Source organism: Pelecanus crispus, chromosome 1 (assembly GCF_030463565.1).
Source record: "Pelecanus crispus isolate bPelCri1 chromosome 1, bPelCri1.pri, whole genome shotgun sequence".
NCBI lineage: Eukaryota > Metazoa > Chordata > Aves > Pelecaniformes > Pelecanidae > Pelecanus > Pelecanus crispus.
Window position 1 is genome coordinate 216110685 of NC_134643.1, and position 21416 is coordinate 216132100.

At 41.0% G+C, this 21416-nt stretch overlaps 1 protein-coding gene across 2 annotated transcripts in view; it reads right to left on the bottom strand.

The window, feature by feature from the left end:
- FAT3 (FAT atypical cadherin 3) overlaps positions 1 to 21416 on the bottom strand; it is a 336114-nt gene that overhangs the window by 59254 nt on the left and 255444 nt on the right. For both annotated transcript variants that reach the window (XM_075727102.1, XM_075727095.1), the window contains exons 9-12: positions 13931 to 18004; positions 6391 to 6587; positions 5205 to 5358; positions 2227 to 2460 (exon numbers count right to left, since the gene is read on the bottom strand). In XM_075727102.1, the coding sequence (XP_075583217.1) occupies positions 2227 to 2460; positions 5205 to 5358; positions 6391 to 6587; positions 13931 to 18004 (4659 nt within the window). The remainder of the gene's footprint in view (positions 1 to 2226; positions 2461 to 5204; positions 5359 to 6390; positions 6588 to 13930; positions 18005 to 21416) is intronic.

Consider the following 21416-nt stretch of genomic DNA (forward strand, 5'->3'; position numbering starts at 1 on the left):
GGAAATATTATCTTGTGGAAATATTAAGAATTTCCAGTGGAAGCAGGATGGGAGAAAGAATTGCTTTATATTAAAGTTACTAATATGTCTTAACAAAGGGATCTAAGTATATTCACTCTCCCTCAAGTGACCATTTAATTTAAGATACCTAGCTACATGGAAAGGTTATGTAAAATGAAATTGCGTGCTGCTAGAGTTAAATAGCTAAAACCATTTTCTACTGTTGAACACTGTGAAGAAAAATCACATCTCTCCTTCAGTGTGTCCAGCTGGTACAGCTAGTTTCTAAGCATGTATCCAAATTAGAAATATATTAAACAATGATTTATGTTCCAGTCCTGAAATTTCCCAGGACATTATGAATTCAGGAACTTCAAGAGATATCAGAGGCACAAGGCAGATATTACACTACTTACCTGTTAACTGGAAATTGTCTTAATTATCCAGCATTGTCTGACCACAATATTTTCAGTTTTATGTTAAATTGTGTTTAGTTCCAGACCACAAATTGACTTCTGTCAAGTTTTATCTCAATGGCTTCTATACTGATACTCCTATCCTTATAGTACATGGCTCTTCAAAGCCCAAAGCATAAGAATGGGCAAATTCTAAGACTGATCGTAAGATATTTCCTGAATGTTAAAAATTGATTTGTATGATGATTACTGGCTCCACTGATGTTTTCAGGGTAACGGTCCACAAAACCTTACAGGAATATCATAGCCCATCAGGAATATCAATAATACATTTTTCTCTGTGATAGGAACATTACACTACCTGAACTAATTCATTATGCAGCAATAGGGAATCAGTGATTTTTAGTATGGACTAACAGAACAACAATTAATATAAAATCCAATTTTAGGGACCAGAGTCACTTTCATATGATACAACGTCTTGTTTGATTTTCAGGCCTAATCATTAAGGAAGTACATAGCCCTTTCTTGTCATCACATGCATCCCTCCCTTTAACTTATCTAGTTTCAGAACGAAGATGTAGCAATTAGCTCATGGATTTTTTTTTTTTTAATTGGTAACCATCCTATTATGTAAAGTTGGTGCTAGCAAGAACTTTTATTGACAACTTTTTATTCTAATTCTTTCTGTCTCCCCCCTCTCCTTGAATGTCATCTCACCTATGAGAAAAATGGTAATTAAGACAACAGTGGAAAACAACAACACTGGGTCTTCAGACTGTTCAGTACTTTACTACCATAATTGGCTTTACACTGCAGGACAGTATAATAAATTTTAATTGTGATTTTTCAGCCAAGACATATAATGCAGCTTTTTACAGATACATAAATGAATGCTTGCTGCTCCTTTACGGATTCCTGTATATTTACATTATCAACCTTAGTAACAACTGAGGCTTCCAGCATGTACTGTACTTAAAAAAAAAAAAAAAAAAAAATTAACGTGAAATATTTTTTCATTCAATGAAAGGTCTGCTTTTTATGTGAAGCTACTCTGGCCACAGTTTTTACAAAACATCTCCAAAAACAGAGGAAGAAAAAATAAACTATGGGATTTATTTATTCCAACTGAAGTGAATGAGATAAAAAAAAAAATCTGATGTTTGGCAGGTTTTACCACTGTGTTATGTAAAAAACCCCTTTAAATATTTATAATTGGGCCCAGATTTCAAGGTTAAGGTCCTCATATAATAAACTATTACACTTTAAAAGAATGCACAGTCAAATAACCAGAACATTTATAATGTACATTCACGGTGCACAACAATAGTTTTATGCTGAGGTAGCCAGCTGGAACAAATGGGAGTTATAGCAGTATAAAACTCCAGAAAAGCTGTGATTAATCAGGTATAGGTCCCTATGGCACATAACTATATTATTTGCATAAATAGAGGCATGGGTATTCAAAATCATGGCTCAAGAGGCGAGACCACTGGAGGAAGAAAGTAGGAATTTACCCCCAAAACTACAATTTACCTCTAAACACAGCTATCACTGATCAAGACAATAAAAGACTACAAGCTTCGGTGACTGCTGCAATGCATTTCTGTTTGTAACACCATTATGTCAAGCTCAGCCATGAGCATTTCAATGCAAAGAAAGAGAAGAGAGAAAAATGGGGAGGATGCAGAAGCAAAAGGAGGAAAGAATGAGGAAAGGCAGCAATAGAAAAATTAATCTGTATTGCAATTCCACCAACCCACAGAGTTTTCCTGAACATTAATTATTGTTTGCAGCATTACTCACTTACCGACATCAGGATCAGTGGCTTGGACTCTTGTTAACAAAGCTTTAGTGGCTGTATTCTCATAGACACATGCGGTGTAGTGATCAGATGAAAACACTGGTGGATTATCATTAACATCTTCTAAAATAAGATGGATTTCTGATTGGCAAAACCTGCCACCACCATCTGTGGCTCGGGCAACCAAGTTGTATGCAGGGATTTTCTCTCGGTCAAGAGGGGCCAAAGATTTCAGCTCACCTAAAATTGATTAAAAGCAGCAGCCATCATTACCACTGTAGCAACATCACTAATTCTAGATAGTGTATCTCAAAACCATGTATTTCACAGGGACAGGAAAGAGAAAAGAAAATCAACCTTGCTTATTCCAATGAACAGATTAAAAACTCACAGCAGTGTCACTTCTCACTCCTCTTTACCCAACAACGTGAGTTGCCAATATGAGTGCAAGGTGGCCTTCAACAGCCTACAACTTCACCCATCTGAACACTAGCATGTTTGTGAATGTCTGAACACAAGCAAGTCTGCCTTTCTGTTACTCTCAAGATTTATAGACTCCTAGACACAGAAACACATCCTGAATCTGATGACAGTAGCCATAATGAACTCTAAAGTTTTCTAATGCTACCATTTAAAAGCAACATCAACATCCCCTTTCTTCTCCCCACAAAGCAATCTCCAAGCAGCTCTGAATTCCTGTAGATATCTCTGGCATCTAGTTTGAAACAAACTTATTCTCATACAGAAATGGGTATAACATTAAAAGCAACAAAAAGCCATCTCATTCAGACTGTGAGAGCTTTACCCATGATCCATTTTCCACTGCACAGACAAACAACCGCCAGACATCGTCACATCAGCAAACGGCCACTACTAGTCGGCCAATAAGTTTTGAGTTAATTTTATAAAGGGTGTAATTTGAAGTTATATACAAAATTTGTTCTTGAAGAGGGCAATACTTCCCCTTCCACACACTGCATAGATCTCCAGATGCCTCCTCTTCCATCAGTAACGCTATGGCAGTAGTGGGCACTGCCTCCTGCTAGTCAGGAGGAGGAGGCATTGCACAGGCAAGGACTTAGTCTGTCATTATGGAAACCAAATTCCTAAGAATAATAGAGGGGTGGGATTGTTATTCATGGGAAAATGATTTTATTTGGCTTTACTTCATAACCACCATAAAATCTAGATCTTAGCAGACATCAGTCTCTTCTTCCAGACCAACTGCCAAATGTGCAAGACCTTTGTAGCATTCCACTGTGCCCACAAATTCATTACTGATATCCTTTCTCCCCCAGAATCTGTGTATAAAAGGGATGTCTTTTTTACAGGGTCTAAATACCAATATATCTAGACCAAGGTGGAAGAAGTGAAGTCTGAAGGTGAAGCAGGACCATGTTGGCATCTTCCCCTCTTCTGTACCAAAAAGACTCCAGGACAGGCACATGGAGGACAGAGAGGTGATTCAAGACAGCCAGCATGGCTTCACCAAGGGCAAGTCCTGCCTGACCAACCTAATGGCCTTCTCTGATGGAGTGACTACATCAGTGGACAAGGGAAAAGCAATGGATGTCATCCATCTGGACTTCTGTAAGGTCTTTGACATGGTCCCCCACAACATCCTGCTCTCTAAATTGGACAGATATGGATTTGATGGGTGGAATGTTCAGTGGGTGAGGAATTGGTTGGATGGTCGCATCCAGAGGGTAGTGGTCAACAGCTCAATGTCCAGATGGAGATCAGTGGTGTCCCTCTGGGGTTCGTATTGGGACCAGTACTATTTGATATCTTCATCAATGACATAGACAGTGGAATCAAGTGCACCCTCAGCAAGTCTGCAGATGACACCAAGCTGAGTGGTGCAGTTGATACGCCAGAAGGACGAGATGTCATCCAAAGGGACCTGGGCAAGCTTGAGAAGTGGGCCTCTGTGAACCTCATGAGGCTCAACAAGGCCAAGTGCAAGGTTCTGCACCTGGGGTGGGGCAACCCCCAGCATCAATACAGGCTGGGGGATGAATGGATTGGGAGCAGCCCTGAGGAGAAAGACATAGAGGTGAATGAAAAGCTGGACATGAGCCCGCAATGTGCGCTCGCAGCACAGAAGGCCAACCAGATCCTGGGCTGTATCAAAAGAAGCATGGCCAGCAGGTGAAGGAAGATGATTCTGCCCCTCTACTCTGCTCTGGTGAGACCCCACCTGGAGTACTGTGTCCAGCTCTGGAGTCCTCAGTACAGGAAAGACATGGACCTGTTGGAGCGGGTCCAGGAGAGGGCCACAAAAATGAGCAGAGGAATGGAAGCTGTCTCCTATGAAGAAGGGCTGAGAGTGTTGCGGTTATTCAATCTGGAGAAGAGAAGGCTCTGGGGAAACCTTATTGCAGCCTTTCAGTACTTAAAGGGGGCTTATTAGAAAGATGGGGACAAACTTTTTAGCAAGACCTGTTGCGATAGGACAAGGGGTAATGGTTTTAAACTAAAAGAGGGTAGATGCAGACTAGATATAAGGAAGAAATTTTTTACAATGAGGGTGGTGAGACACTGGAACAGGTTGCCCAGAGAGGTGGTGGAGGCCTCATCCCTAGAAACATTCAAGGTCAGGTTGGACAGGGCTCTGAGCAACCTGATCTGGTTAAAGCTGTCCCTGCTCACGGCAGGGGGGTTGGGCTAGATGACCTCTAAAGGTCCCTTCCAACCCAACTATTCTATGATTCTATGATACATCTCTGACCTAACTTGAGGTCTGGCAGGGAAACAAAAGGGTTGGTATCCACTGTTCTGGTTATAGCATTCAACCTGGCCAACAAACAAGTCCCTCTCTCTCCCTTTTACCACCGCCACTTCAGAAGCGGTCATCCACACCTACCATAACTGGAATAACTGGCTGATAATCAAGTGTAACCTAACTCTAGTTAAGGAAAGTAGCACCCACTGACGTCAAGCAATTAAGAAGGTTATTCAGAAACATTCAGTTGTCATCTTACCGTTTTCTGGATCTAAGAAAAATTTATTGTTCCCAGCACCATAGAGAGAATATCGAATTTCACCATTGGACCCAATGTCAGCATCTTTAGCACCGATTTTAAGAATGACTTTGTTTGATGGAATGTCTTCAGGAAACAGTGCTGTGTATGCAACCTAGAGACAAAACCAGAAATGTAAGCTACACTGTAACAGTATTTTATAGTCTTTGCACAACCTTTTTTTTAAACTCTCTGTAGTGCATTTTTTTTCTATATAAGAAGCAATTTTCCTTCTAGAAATTCAATCACTGCTAAGATTTGAGGTGTCACAAAAACAATGCCAAATTATGACTCTTAAAAGGGCTTGTCTTAGGTGTTAAATGCAGTCTCATTTTCTATCTTTGGTTTGTTTCATCAACACCCATGAAATGGAAACTTTGATAAGTGTGCTAATGAAGACAACTGTTTTTATCGCTTCACTCAGCAGTGTTTGAGGGAGATACAGACTATCATCCCCCAGAGTGGTACTTGCAATGACAGTGGTCCATCAGTGATAATGTAATAATAGGAATTACATGAGTATATACATACAGACATATATATATATAAAAAGATTCTGTGAGCAGTACCACTAAGGAAATCTGGGTTTCATAGTGTCTTTTCTTTCACGCAGATCTTTCTATTGCAGTAATATCAGTTCCCCACATTGCCTTTCCACAGAATAAGAAACAGCTAGTGCTGTGAATGCTGTGGTCAAGCCACACTGCATGCATGCCCGACAACATGAGAGCAAGCCTCATTCTTCTGCCTTTTCCACTGGGTTTCTGACATTTGCCAGGTTCAGGAAGGCTGGATTTAAACTAGATTGAAGACATTTCCACATTGGTTGTGAAGGGAAAGCGCATTTTTTTCTGCAGGGGAGGAGTGGCTGCCCAGTGCCACCTCACAATGCTTCATTTTTTCTAAAACCCACTAAGGCCTCTGTGGAGGACTCCTCTGCTACCTTTACTAGACCATTATCCTTTCATCTTGGCTGCAGAGGACTGTTTCATCCTGCTCCTCTCCCAGATCACTCCAGATTCTTCAACTAAGACCTTAAGAATAAAAATGGGCATCACCTGTGAATACCTGTAAACAGCAGGGATACCCATGTGGAAACCATCACTTTCAACACAACAGCTGATTGCCATGGTTGTTGCTAACTCACCTGGTCACAAACTGGATTATTATCATTAACATCAGTGACAGTCACTTCCACAGCAGCTTGGGTTACAAAGAGGCCATCCGTGGCGGTGATGTTCAGATAATAAACGTCTTGCTCTTCCCGATCTAGAAGCCTTTTGACATAAACCTTCCACTCATTCTGAACGAGTCCCAGAGCAAACTTCCCTTTGGGATTCCCTCCTGCAATGAGACAAGGAACACACAACAGTCTGGGGAGTCCCTTCAGAGCTCCCACCTAGTTTAAACACACAGATGCATCGCAGAGGACCTGGACTAAGCAGCCATCATTTGTTTTACAGTGATTGGTGCTTTCAAACTCGCAGACTCAGGAAATCTGTAATGAGATTATGCTCCCTGTGTTTATTGCCCCCCGAATGCCTTGTATGAAAGTGAACCAATAACTTTTGGTGGAAACAAAATCCATTTAGCAGAGCTGAAGATGATCTCTTGCTTAGTTCCCCGTAAGGGCAATCAAATTCAAACTGTGAACAATCAATAGTCCTCTCAGGCTGGTACAATTGTCTTTCCACTTAGTCTCGGGAGAGGATGTAATACACCGTAGCTCTTGTTACCAAGACAATTTCATTAGCTGTTGATTATGCAATCAAGGACTGGAAGTGGGTTCTATTAAGGAATCCTCTAATGAAAGCTTTATCATACAGCTGCACCATTCTTCTGCTCATTAAAATTCTAGTTTTAAAAAAAGTTTACATGACACAGGAAGACACATTAGTATTAAATAGTCCTAACAAGAGGTCATTTGAGGAGCAGTTGGAAGATAAGCTGTACAATTAGATCAAATGTATCCGAGACTGAAAGCTGGTGAAACGAGTGCAGGAGATGAAGCAGAACAGCTTCTTTTCTTGCCACAACACTGACACTGAACTTGGCGATGTTGCTCTTCCACACCATTAAAAGCAGGTCAGGAGAGGGAAAGTTTTGGTCCACATCATCCTCAGGAACGAAGGAAGGATATGTCACATGCAGAAGGGTACAATAATGAAGGTGGGCACAGTTGTTGTTAATGTTTCCAATGGTTATTTACTCTTTCATCTGAACTGGTACAGTCCCCTGCCTGCTCCATGAAGAAACCACCTTCAGTCACCTTTCTCTGAGCCCGATCTCAACCCCCTGTCAGACCAGACAGTAAAATCTTTTAAACCAATGTTGTGGCTTAACCCCAGTAGGCAGCTAAGCACCATACAGCTGCTTGCTCTTTCTCCCCACAGACGGAAGGGGGAAAGAATCAGAAGGGTAAACGTGCGGAAAGTTGTGGGTTGAGATAAAGTCAGTTTAATGGGTAAAGCAAAAGCTGTGTGCGTAAACAAAACAAAGTAATTCATGGCAGGTGTTCAGCCATTTCCAGGAAAACAGGGCTTCATCACACGTAACAGTTACTTGGGAAGACAAATGCCATCACACCGAACATCCCCCCTTCCTCCTTCCTCCACCTTTTATTGCTGAGCATGACGCCATATGGTATGGGATAGCCCTTTGGTCAGTTGGGGTCAGCTGTCCCAGCTGTGTCCCCTCCCAAATCCTTATGCACCCCCAGCCTCCTCGCTGGTGGGGTGGGGTGAGGAGCAGAAAAAGCCTTCACTCTGTGTAAGCACTGCTCAGCAATAACAAAAATATCCCTGTGTTATCAACACTGTTTTGGTCACAAAACCAAAACATAGCACCATACCAGCTGCTATGAAGAAAATTAATTCCAACCGAGCCAAAACCAGTAAAGCCAGCTGCTCAGTCTTCTGTGCCCAGTGTCTAACAGAACTTTGGTCTGTAAAAACATATCTGCACATTTAATAATTTAGGATAGAGCACTATAGTCATAGCAAACTCATGTGCTACAGAAACTGAATGAGGACATAGAAAAAAACATCACGCTGCTCCACTGGCTGAACTTCAATTCCAGCTAACCTGCTACTAGCTCTTTTGCCACCATATTAAGCCTTCTCCTGTGCTTTCCCATGCAGAAATGCAACCTGAGAACTACTTGCCATGTTTCTCACGTATAAATGTGGTATAAAAATATTAAGGGAATGCTTATTCTTTCTTGTAACAGGATCAAGAATGTCAAGCATGCTAGTGTACTTTTGCTTACAACTTACTCATGGTCCTGACATGTGTCACGGGATCTGTCCAAGCTCAATGGAAAGACCAGGTTCTTAAACCTTCCTCTCTAGTACTTGTGTTGAATGTTTGAGTAAATAAGTATTTAAAAAAAAATCCAAGGCTGAATTTATTTGAGCTGTCTCTGCTGTCAAGTGATTAGGTGTCACTGTTGTTGCTTCTGGTGTCACAATTCTGTCAGTTCCCAGGGACCTTCTTAGCAAAAAAAAACCAAGGCAGAGAAGAACTGAACTTGAAACAGAGCTTAAAGCCAAGCAAAAAAGTCTAATGCACATTTCATACCTTCTTTCTACATCAAAAAGCAGAAAAGAGGTCACAGGCTGTAATCTATGCCTTCTTCATTAGCTACCAATAACAAGATAGACTGGTTTCTATTTAATATGAACACCAAGTCAGGTGAGACAGGCTGAGCAAATCTCTCTTGTTAAGCATCACCATTTGTGCTAGCTGTAACTGTGTCAGAAAAGCATGTTGTAATGAATAAGATTTCCAGAAAATTAGTCAGGCATTATAATTACAAAAGGCCATGTAATCATACAGAGCACAAAACTCATATATCAAACACAGATATTTTCTGTTGACAGAAAATCACCTTTTTCGATCATAAAACCAAGCAGATCCCAATTTTCCCATCGATTTCTACGACAGTCTGGAATAATCATCAGAGGACTCAGTTAAACCTTGTTTAATCTGTTGTGTAATATAAAGACACATTTCTCCTAAAGAGAGTTACACAGTATGTTGATGTGCACTACAGGCCAGGTTGGAATACAACCCAAGGCAATGAGAATCTGTCCACTGACTTGAGTCTTAATGTGACTTCAAAGAGCGTAGACCCCTGCTGATTGATGTTAAATTGTCTCTATTCAGTTCAACACCAGCATAAATAAGCTTAACTCTCCTTTATAAAAGGCTGTAATCTTGTCATAGTGAGTTTAATGTTGTAAACCGTTAATAAAAATGGTCTTAAATATTCTTATTTAGCTTTGTGATATCAATCAGTGCTTTCCTGCATATTAGTCCTTTTGTAAAAGGAAACGATTAACTGTCCCGACCAATTATGAATCAATACACTCAAGGTATGGGTATCCCATTGCTAAGAAAAGAGGAAAGGTAAAATCTAATTAAAATCAGCTGGTGGCTTTTATAGCTGGCAGTAACACTAGCTTGGAGCAATTTTAAAATCACTGTTGCTTTGTTGTTGATGGAATAGCTTTTAAATCGTACATAGGAATTGGGGAGTATGTATAAAAAAAGGTCCTTGGGATCCCTTTTCCACCCCTTTACTCCACTAGAAAAGAATCCATTTGAATGACCAAGAAACCTGTGCAATACGCAGCAAACGTGAAACAGTTTATCTGCATGCCTTTTTGATTAGCGCTACCTTTCTTTTTTTTTTTTTTGCTTCTCAGGACTGGCTATATACTTTGTTGATGGAAGACAAAGGCGGAAGTTGTACTATAAAGTGTAACAGAAATAATAAGATGTAAACACTAAAATACCATCAAGGAAATATTCTTAAAAAAAGAAAGGCAAAAAAATCCACACTGTGGCCCAGGGAACCATCTTCTAGTACTTATACATATGTCTTGCCGCAGATCTCATTCTGCAGTGATTAATTAACTTTTTCACTAATATATGTAAGCAGATTCAGCTTCCTAGGGGCATTCTAATTAATTAGTTTTTCGCTCTGAATAATGTAGCTCTTCTAAATGGAAGCCTCCTGACTACAAGTATTAATGGATTCTTTAAAATCTTTTGGCAGTTTTCTTATGTTCGACTTTGAATGTCACAACAGTGAAGTGCTAGCTACAAAAAACACTCCAGTAACTTTTTAGAAAGGCTTTGAGGCTAAAAGAATCAGCATTATCTTTTATCTTTTGTTACTTGAAGTTTAAATAATGCTCTCCCTCCCTCCCTAGTCAGCAAATAGTACAAAGCCAAATCAAGCTCAAGTTTAAGTAAAGAAAGAAAACAGCTAGATACAAATGAAATGCAGAGACACAGTGATCCAAAATAAACAAATCCTGACACACATCATTACTAAAGCACACACAGAGGGAATTATAATGGCTAAAAGGGAACTGAGAACTGGAAGCCAACAGTATTAGTTTTCACTGCAATGTCTCGATCTGGGAGGGGGAACTGAATATTTACTAACTTATTTATTTAGTTTCTCTCTTACATTGATGGATTTATTTAGATACTTTCAATTCCCAATTAGAACTCTAGGCATTTGCATCATATAAAATCAATAGGTTTATCCTCCACTCCCAGTTTAAGATGTTGCATGTGTACTGAGCTGCCGAAATGATAAACCAGTACTCTTAGCTTTACTATCGTAAAATTGCAGACACTGTTCTTCAGCCTGCAGCGTAAGTCCTCCCCAAACACTGAAACATCCATTTCTCCAGAACTCCAGAATCTCAAATCTAAAATATAACCAAACAAAAACCATCACTTTGTTCATGCTGGGCAATCACCCCAGCAGAAAACCTATTGTGTACAATACTAGTTCTTTCTTCCAAAACACACTGTCCATCTTCTTTACATTCAGCTGAACCAAGCTTTAAGACTATTGTCTGTCCTTAGATTTACATGCCTGATGGAGCCTAATTAACATCACTGAGGAACACAAAGCACTGTACTGTACCAAAGTCTTAGCAACTGACATTTTTCTGGTAGCTTTTCCTAGTTTACCACTGTTAATTCTCAGTAATATCTGGCCAGGTCTAGGCTGGCTAAACATCCTAGCTAAACATCAGCAGAGCCCTGGTTTTAGCCAAACTGCCTCAAATGATATAGGCAATGACCTGAAATGAGCCTTCAAAGAAAACCTCTATGCTCCCTAAGTGCATTTATATCATCTGCGCTTCCTATTGATTTTCTATTAAGATTTATTTATAGTGCTTTTGCTTTGTGAACATCTCCAGCTGCTATCAAACCACAAATAACAAAGGGTAAGTGCAAAATTTTTCCCCCACCATCAAATGCAGATGAAGGTGGATTTGAAAATGGCAACTTCTTGCCAGTAATCATGGAAACCAATCCTAAATTGAAGGACTTCAAAACAGAATATATATTTAACCACCAGAATGTATCTACCCCTTTTCAAAGTTGACCAGAAGACTGCAATAAGCATTTGTGTTTCTCAAAAGCGTGCAAGGACTCTTCAGTGATCACATCTGACCTAGAATGTTTCTTTCTTTCATCTCCTAAATGATGATTTTTTACATCTATTGTCTGTGTGCTACTTTTCTCCAGGTGCATTTGCACAAAGCTGGTTTTGGTGCCTCCACATGTCATTCTCATAATTTGTTTTCTGCTCCCTTTCTCTCAGTGTCCCCTTTTTCTTCAGTTTGTTTATTGTATTCATAGAAGTTTCTATAGCTCAAAATGCCTCCAGAAAGCCACAGCATTTGAATAATCATGTAGCTAGTCTGATTCCATGAAATATTCAACTGCAGTTCCTGAGCTCAACTTGTGGTAAAGTGTGAATAGACTATTTCGTTAGTTAAGCCATACTTTAATATGTTTTGACATTTTAATCAAAAGAACCTAATTTCTCCTTGTGCATTTCCCCAATTCAAACGATATATTCAAAGACAGTGAAATTTCTGAGCTCATACACTTTAGTAATTGTACAGTAGGCATTAGAGAAGTTCTGGGCTTTGACATCTAACTTTTTCAGGAACTAAAATACCAGCAAAATATCTGACATATTTTGAACTGTGACAGAAATTAAGGTACAGAATGATCTATAATTTTTGAGTCACATGTGACAGTTATTATTCAAATGCCCAGTTTTTGCTAAATTAACATCACAGGGATGTGAAGGAAACATTATGTAACTAGAAGCATAATTCATTGTAAGAAATGACTGAAAGACTTCAGAACAAAGAGAAGAACAGTACCTTCAGCTAATGATCACAGTACACTAACATATCTTTGTTACAAACATGAATGGTTCACATTTCTGTAGTGGGATCCCCAAAACTCCTTCAAATATCACAAAATCTCTAGGATGAGGCACTACTTATTTACTTTTACATATGTGGGAACTGAGGCACCGGCAGCTAATGCACCTTGTCCAAAGCCTCCAAATCTTGTACTTTAACCACAAGAGTATTTTTGCCTCTACTTCTAACATCCTGCAACACATCACACTATAAACACATAATATTTGCACATCTTTAAATTGGATCCAGACTTTCAAGTAAATGGCCAGAATGAATTTCTGGTTGCTTTGAAAATGATGCTACTTCTGATGTGTAACACAGGCAATCTATGGCTAACTGGAATATCACACTTCTCCCTTCCGCACCATTCCACAGCCATTTCCAATTTGATAGCTAATGATGGGGTAGGAGTCTTATCCTCCAGAGCAAAATATACAAACTGTTATCCTGTTAGTTAAGTAATTTTTGCCCATAGCCTGCTTCCTACATGCAGTCTTGTGTAATTTGAATCCTATCAAGTAAGAAAAATGTGAATTTGTCCAATAATCTGGTTATTACTAGATAATTAATATTAGCTCTTGGATTGTGAAGGTTGGGGGGAGTGACAAAGTTGTTCCCTAACAAAATCTATTGGACAATGCATGCTGTCGGCAGAAAAATAACCGCAGCACCCCATCACTCATAACACACTCACACAGAAGCCAGTCTGAATCTAGGAGAAAATAATGATAATAAATATAGCACAATAGGAAAGAGCAATGTTACCACACTTTGAAAAATATGTTAGTAATGTAATCAAAATTGCCTTATGCTGTGTATAACAATGGATGGCAGCTAACCAATGCTTCTAAGTGGATTACTATTTCCTTGGCCAGAAATCTGTGCTGATAAGAAATGGCATCCCCCTACTCCTTCCAATGTAAAACTCATTCCTTTTTTTATTTTCACTCCATAAATAGTGGTATTTCAAAGTGGCTTCTGCATGCACTTTCCTATCTCAAAAAGAAAAATGTTATTTCAAAACATTTTAAATCCTTGGAAAGGTAAGGATTTTCTCCTTAAGAATAAAATGTTCTTCCCTTGGTTGAAACATTAAGTCATGATGGTTTCCAAGCTGACACATCAATTATGATGGGCTGATGGGTCACACTACATTGCACTGCAGCAAATCATGAAGCATTAATCTTGGAAATTATAGAGAGAATAACCCAGACAGACACACACACATTCCCTTTCCCTCTTTTCAGCTTTGCTAGTTGCTGCAAATTCTGTCCAAATTTAAAAAAAAAAAATATTAGAGAGAGAGGCAATTGTCTGATTCACAGTGATAATTTAGCTGAAACCCTGCTAAACGTTCACCTAAAACTGGACACATGCACAATTCTTCAGTAAAGCTGGTTTGGGGCAGAAAGCATGCAGCTTGTTTCTTACCTGTAATATGGTAGCTAACCTGCCGGTTGACATCAGACGTGTCTTCATCCCAGGTGCTAAGAACAGCCACAACTTCCCCTGGAGGGTCACTCTCCTTCACTGACCCTCTGTACACCTCATGCTCAAAGACGGGTGCATTATCATTTATATCTGTCACGGTAACTGAGACCAAGGTGGTTGATGACAAGGATAGGGCTTCCCCCAGATCTGAGGCCACCACTGCAAAGGTGAAAGCAGAATCCTTTTCATGGTCCAGATCCTTCAGTGTGCTGATCCAGCCACTGTTGCTATCAATGGTGAACGCTTCTGTGATCTTCTCCAGCTCCGATTCCACCGCAAGTGTATAGGTGACCTGCCCATTTGCACTCGAGTCTGCATCAACTGCTTTAACTTGCATAAGTTTTGTTCCTATAGGCATCCCTTCCATTATTATAGCGTCATAGCTAGCCGTTTCAAACATGGGCTTGTTGTCATTTACATCCAATACCTTAACCTCCACATCCACAGTCAACACAATGTCTACTTTGTCTAATTGAATGGTGGCTGCAACTTTGAAGTGAAAAGCAGGATTTGTCTCGTGGTCAAGTCTCTTATCCAGTTTTATGAGCCCTGTGTCTTGCTCTATGATGAAAACCCCATCTTTGTTGTTTTCAGTCAGCTCACCATTAACTGTGCTATACAAAGCACCTTGATTAGGCAAAACATGCAGAATGTCAATGGTACTACCTATGAGGGTGTCTTCTGCTATGGTAAAAGAATACTGGGGTTGGGAAAACGAAGGCAAAATAGTTTCTGAGGGTAAAACATGGATGTAGACAGGAATGAGGGAATGCTTTACAGGAATGCCACCATCAACTGCATTGACAAAGAATGACAGAACTGTGTTCTTCAGCTGGTTAAAGCTACCCTTGGTGACCATCCATCCGTTGTCTGGATCTATTTCAAGCAGATCAGCTACTGAAACGGAGGCTTCACTATACAGAGAATAGGTAATTCTGGAATTTGCTCCATCATCTGGATCTACTGCTTGCACTTGGGTCACCAAGTAGCCTTTCCCAACATCTGCTTTGACACTTGCTCTGTATTCGACCGTCATAAATTGAGGAGCGTTGTCATTCTCATCCACTACTATCACTCTCACAGTGCAAAACGTAGTCCTGCCACCTCCATCGAGGGCTCTCAAAAATATACCGATATCACTTTCCAGTGGGTTCTCCCGGTCTAACCTCTCAGTTGTCAGAATCTGCCCATTGTTATCAATTAAAAATCGGTCCTTGGCAAAGTCATTTATTATGGAGTAGCTTATCTGGCCATATACACCTGAATCCCCATCTGTTGCCTTCACATGGATTACCTTAGTTCCAGGAACAGCGTTTTCTCTAACCTCTGCAACATAAACGCTCTGCGAAAACACAGGACTGTAGAGGTTGGCCCCAAGGATCTGTATGTGCACCTGAGCTGTGCTGGTGAACAGCCCATCTGACACAGAGACATTTAGGCTGTACATGGGCTCCATTCTCTGTTTGCGATGGTTGGAAAGGGTGATAACACCACTCTTGCTGTCCATAATAAAACCAGTACGATCATTTCCTGATAGGATGCTGTACTCCAGTCTGTCAAAATCAGAGCTGTCGGCATCAGAGGCTTGGACGCAAGTCACGAAATGACCCCGAGGTGCCAGTTCGCTTACATATGATTCATATATTAACTGGTTAAAAACTGGAGGGTTGTCATTCATATCTGTTATTGAGATACTAACAAGAACCTCACTGCTTAGTGGTGGGAACCCATTATCGGTTGCTCTGACTTTCAAGCTGCACTGCTGTATGAGTTCATGATCCAGCATCCGGGCTGTCAGAATTAGGCCACTGGTGCTGTCTATATGGAAATAGTCTGTGCTGTTAAAGGTGTCCTGGACTATCTGATACTGCACAATCTTGTTATTGTCAGAGTCAGCATCACTAGCAACAACCTGCAATACAGGAGTCCCGATCAAAGATGCTTCAGACAAAGTAGCATTATAAGCCGACTGATCAAAAACTGGAGGATTATCATTAACATCATTAATGATCAAGTCCACAGTGACCTCAGCTCGAGCGCCAGTGAGGGCATCACTGGCTCGCACCATCAGCTTGAAAAGAGAATTCATTTCATAGTCCAGTGGGCTGATAACACTCAGAACTCCAGTATCAAAGTCAATATTGAACTGGTTGTAGGGATCTCCATCGACAATGATATAAATGATACCCTGGCCTTCTGGACTGGTTGCATTTATGCTTAAAATCGGTGTGTGCATTTCTACATCTTCATTCACGGAAGCTGTATAGAAGGGCTTGTCAAATACAGGCATTGCTTTGTTAACAATAGTAATGGGGAGCTCTACCAAAGCAGACAATGATGGGTTACCACCATCTTTTGCAAGAATGACAACCAAGTACTCTATATTAGACAAATCTGAATTGAAGGCTTCTTTTAAAGTGACACTACCAGATCCTCTGTCAATTTCAAAATGTCCATAGTCTTCCTTCAGAAGATATGACACCTCACCATTTTCACCCTTATCTTTATCAATAGCCGTCACTCGATATATCAGGGTACCAGGCTCAGCATCAACTTGCACAGCAGCATAGTATGGAAGCCCTACAAACACTGGGGCATTGTCATTTATGTCCTCAATGTAAACCCTCACCACCACTCGAGCGACACGAAGGTGATCTAGTTCACGGCTTGCTTCCACTACCAGCTCATACAGCTCTTGTTCCTCTCGGTCAAAGGGGATGCCAGTTGTCTGAATGACTCCAGAGGTGGATTTGATTTTAAATTTGTTGCCTGGGTTTAATATACTGTATTTCAAAGGCTCATTGAGGCGGTTACCAACAGCATTCACCACAGCGATCTTTGTGATATTGGTGCTATTTTCTGAGATAGAAGTGGAATAAAAATTTTGTGTGAAATGGAGTCCACTATCCATGGCTTCTTTTACCATTATTGTCACCATAGCAGTGCTATAAAATTTCCCATCAGATACTCTTACTATTAGCATATAGTGGTCTTTGGAGAGGCTACTGTTTTTAATGGTGAGTACCCCTGTGCTTGAATCAATTAAAAAATGGTCCATATTGCCTTCAATGAGACTATATGTTAGTTCAGGAGGAATCTCTGAATCTGGGTCTGTAGCCTTGACTTTAAGAACCTCAACACCAACATACGTGGGCAGGAGCAAGACTGTCTCAAATACAGCCTGGCTGAAGACTGGTGGGTTGTCATTGACATCAGTTACCTCAATGGTCACTTCAACTGGGCTCTCTGCTGTAAGCTGGGGACTCCCACTGTCTCTAACATGCACGTGGAAGTGGAAGTGGGCTATTGTTTCATGATCTAAATTTGCAATTGTTCTGATTGCACCTGTGCTGGAGTCTACTGTGAAATACTTTTTTGCAGTAGATTCAACAATCTGGTAGACAAGCAAAGCATTCTGGTTGCTGTCAGCATCAGTGGCACGTATCACGAGGGGACTGTTATTCACACTCCGGACTACGCTATTTACAGGAGCAGCTTCGCTTATGCTGCCCGAGTACTGAGAGAAGAGAAAAACTGGTGGGTTATCATTTTCATCAACAATCTGAACATTCACAGTGGCATTTGATGCCATGCCTGCCATATTTGTTGCCTGTACGACGAGCTGATAGAAGGAAGCACGTTCATAATCAAGGGCCTTTTGACTGGTGATGACTCCAGAATACGGGTTTATAGTGAAGACTCCATCCACATTCCCATCTTTAACCTCATAAACTAATGTGGACTGACTGATTGCAGAGAGAGAGATGACAGAAGTACCAATATCCACATTTTCATTAACCTCCGCTTGGTATTCTTTGAGAGTGAACTTGGGGTGGGAGTTATCTGCCATCGTCACAGATATCCGCACAATTGCCGTTGCAGACAGTGGTGGAGAACCTTGATCAGTCACTTTGACTGACAAAACAAACTGTCCCATTGTGGTTAAATCTGGTTCCTTCAGTAATGTAATGATCCCTAAAACTGGTTCAATCTTGAATGTGTTTCCTGTATTTCCTAAAACACAAATATTGGAAGCAAATTAGAAATGAAATACAATGCACTTAATGATAATTTAAACCAGCAGCAATTATCTGCAATTTATTAAAGGCAGTTATTGAAAAAAAAAAACCCAACATAAAAGATTTCTAAAGGCCCTTCCAGCCTTCCTTTCTGAAAATCAGGTATCTCAGTAGATGGTATAGGTGTTCAAACCTTCAGAAACTCAGGTGCTGCTATCTGTATCTTGATTCTGAGTACCAACAACTAAACAAGTGCTGCATGCACATTACTCCTACTGAAGTAGGAAAAAAACATCCCTAAATTATGGGAATTAGTCAAATATATGTACACCTAAGGCAAAGAAACTAGATCAGAGGCTAACAAGCCAATTACATGACAAATGGATAACAACTCAGGCTCTTAATTGAAGGCGATATTAAGCAATTTTAGAGAAGATTACAGTGGTTCAAGACTCAAAGAACTGAATATAAGAAGGTTAAAGTGGCATTTAGAAAAATAAAACAGAACAAATAGCATAGAAAATAGATTCAAGTATCTTGTGGCACAAATATTTATCATATGATCTCTGAGGAGGACGAATCTAGATGAATGAGATTTAGTGGAAAATGTCACGAAACGTCTGTTATGAAAGCAGGGATATCATTAACTGCATAAAGATGAAAACAGTGAGTTTGGATCAAGAACCTTCTTTGGGGTCTTTTTTTCTTTTTAGTCTTTTTGCCAACCTCTTTTTTAGCAAGACAGATTCAAAATTTTTGATATGTATCCTTACCCTGTAATTAGAGATCACCTTTATTAGACAATCCATATTTTGCTGCTTCCTTGAGTGCCTGCTTAAAGTATAGGATGCTGTGTATGTATATAGCATGTATAAGCATACAGATTCTTTTTCTGAATTTGATTCTAAATACAAACAGCGGGTACTGAGTTACAGTGATTCCAATCTTTATAACATGTTCCTGCTATTGTAATTTACACTTTAAAATCTAGAACTGCTTCCAATCTACAGCCAAGCATCCATCCATGACCTGGAGACAAATATGTCTCAGGTAACTGGTGATAAACAAGTGATTTTCTTTTAATGGTGATTGTTGCAGGTGCTGTGCACAGAGCAGTAAATGTGAAAATTGGAGCAGGAATACCAAATACATGGAATCCTAAATGAAGTGAGTTAATGTGAACTATTTTTAAGATGTGATTCACTATCTGTTGTAAATTCTGGGGCTTGGAGGCTAATTTAAGCTGCACACTACTGTACGTAGTTCAATACTGATAGAGGCTTTCTATTTGTATCCATCCTTTCAGATCAGTAAAGTTTACTCTACCAGCTAAAGCAAAAATTGTGCTATTCACTGAGGAGCTGAGATTCTGCCAGAGCTACAAATTCTCATAAAGATCACAGTATCTGTCACATTTGTAGACACTACAAATGCTGCTACAGTTATTTTGTCAGTGCTTGCTAATACAAATAATTTTTAGCCACTGACTGATTCACGTAAGGCCAGAGCTGGTTCTTCTCCTTTAGGAATTTCTTATGAAATTACACAAACGGTACTTTCTTTACCAATTGCTCTCTTCACATGTAAGGTGATGTAATTAATTCCCCTGAATGAAAGGGCTGTGTACAATCTGAATGCTGCAGTTAAAATCAGTATCCTCAACTGCAGATTTTATGGATCATAGAAACTACAGCAGCAGAAGACTGAATTTTGATGCATCTGGGATTGGAACATCTGTGGAGGAGTGCATGGCTTACAGTAAGTGTAAGTCTGAAGTCTGACACTGCAGGGAGAGCTCATGATGAAACTGAAACAGTCTGTAATGGCAGAGAGAGCTTCTGGGAAAGAAAAAAACATGCAGACTAAAAAGGACCATATACTAGCTAAAACATCCTTTCTAATAATAACATGTTTCTGTCTGCATCATGTATGATTCTATTACTAGTGTATGGGAGCCATAGTCCTAGCACGTCAGGTTGCTCTTTACATTGTGGTGGTACCCATAGGTGATTGGCTTGGAGACCTGTATTGGGTTTGCACAGCAAGGTTTCGGTAGCGGGGGGGCTACCGGGTGGCTTCCCCTATGGCCAATAGAGCCAATGCTGGCCGGCTCCAAGATGGACCTGCCACTGGCCAAGGCCGAGCCCATCAGCAACGGTGGTAAAGCCTCTGGGATAACACATTTAAGAAGGGGAAAAAAAAAAACCAAACCAACCCCAAAACCACCAGGACACCAACTGCAGCCAGAGAGGAGTGAGAACATGTGAGAGCAACAACCCTGCAGACCCCAAGGTCAGTGCAGAAGGAGGGCAGGAGGTGCTCCAGGCACCGGAGCAGAGATTCCCCTGCACCCCTGGTGCAGCCCATGGGGAGGCAGCTGTGCCCCTGCACCCATGGAGGCCCCCGGGGGAGCAGAGATCCACCTGCACCCGGGGAGGAGCCCACGCCGGAGCAGGGGGATGTGCCCCAAGGAGGCTGTGACCCCGTGGGAAGCCCACGCTGGAGCAGGCTCCTGGCAGGAGCTGTGGCCCCATGGAGAGAGAGGAGCCCACGCTGGAGCAGGTTTGCTGGCAGGGCTTGTGACCCCATGGGGGACCCACGCTGGAGCAGTCTGCTCCTGAAGGGCTGCACCCCATGGAAGGGACCCACGCTGGAGCAGTTTGTGAAGAACTGCAGCCCATGGGAAGGACCCATGTTGGAGAAGTTCATGGAGGACTATCTCCCGTGGGAGAGACCCCACGCTGGAGCAGGGGAAGAGCGTGAGGAGTCCTCCCCTGAGGAGGAAGGAGCGGCAGAGACAACGTGTGATGAACTAACTGCAACCCCCATTCCCCGTCCCTCTGTGCCGCTCAGGGGGAGTAGGTAGAGAAAATCAGGATTGAAGTTGAGCCTGGGAAGAAGGGATGGGTGGGGGAAGATGTTTAAAGATTTGGTTTTATTTCTCATTACCCTACACATGTTCTCACTCCTGTCTCCTACTCAGTTTTGATTGGTAATAAATTAAACTGATTTTCCCTAGGTCGAGTCTGTTTTGCCCATGACGGTAACTGCTGAGTGATCTCCCTGTCCTTATCTCAAGCCATGAGCTTTTTTGTTCTATTTTCTTTCCCCTGTCCAGTGGAGAAGGGGAGTGACAGAGCAGCTTTGGTGGGCACTTGGCATCCAGCCAGGGTCAAACCACCACAAGTAATAATAGTAATAAGGTAACCATAATAGCAATAAGGTGTCAAGAACAAGCTGGGAACAGTCTTGAAAAACATTGCCCCAGGAACCTGATCTGGTCTGCTCAGAGTTCATTCTATAAGGCACAGTGCTGTCCTGCCAGGGCACATGTAAAATTTCCCCTGATCTAAATTAAAGGCCACTGGAGAATACTGAGAAATAACTGGTAAGACCAAATGCAGCAC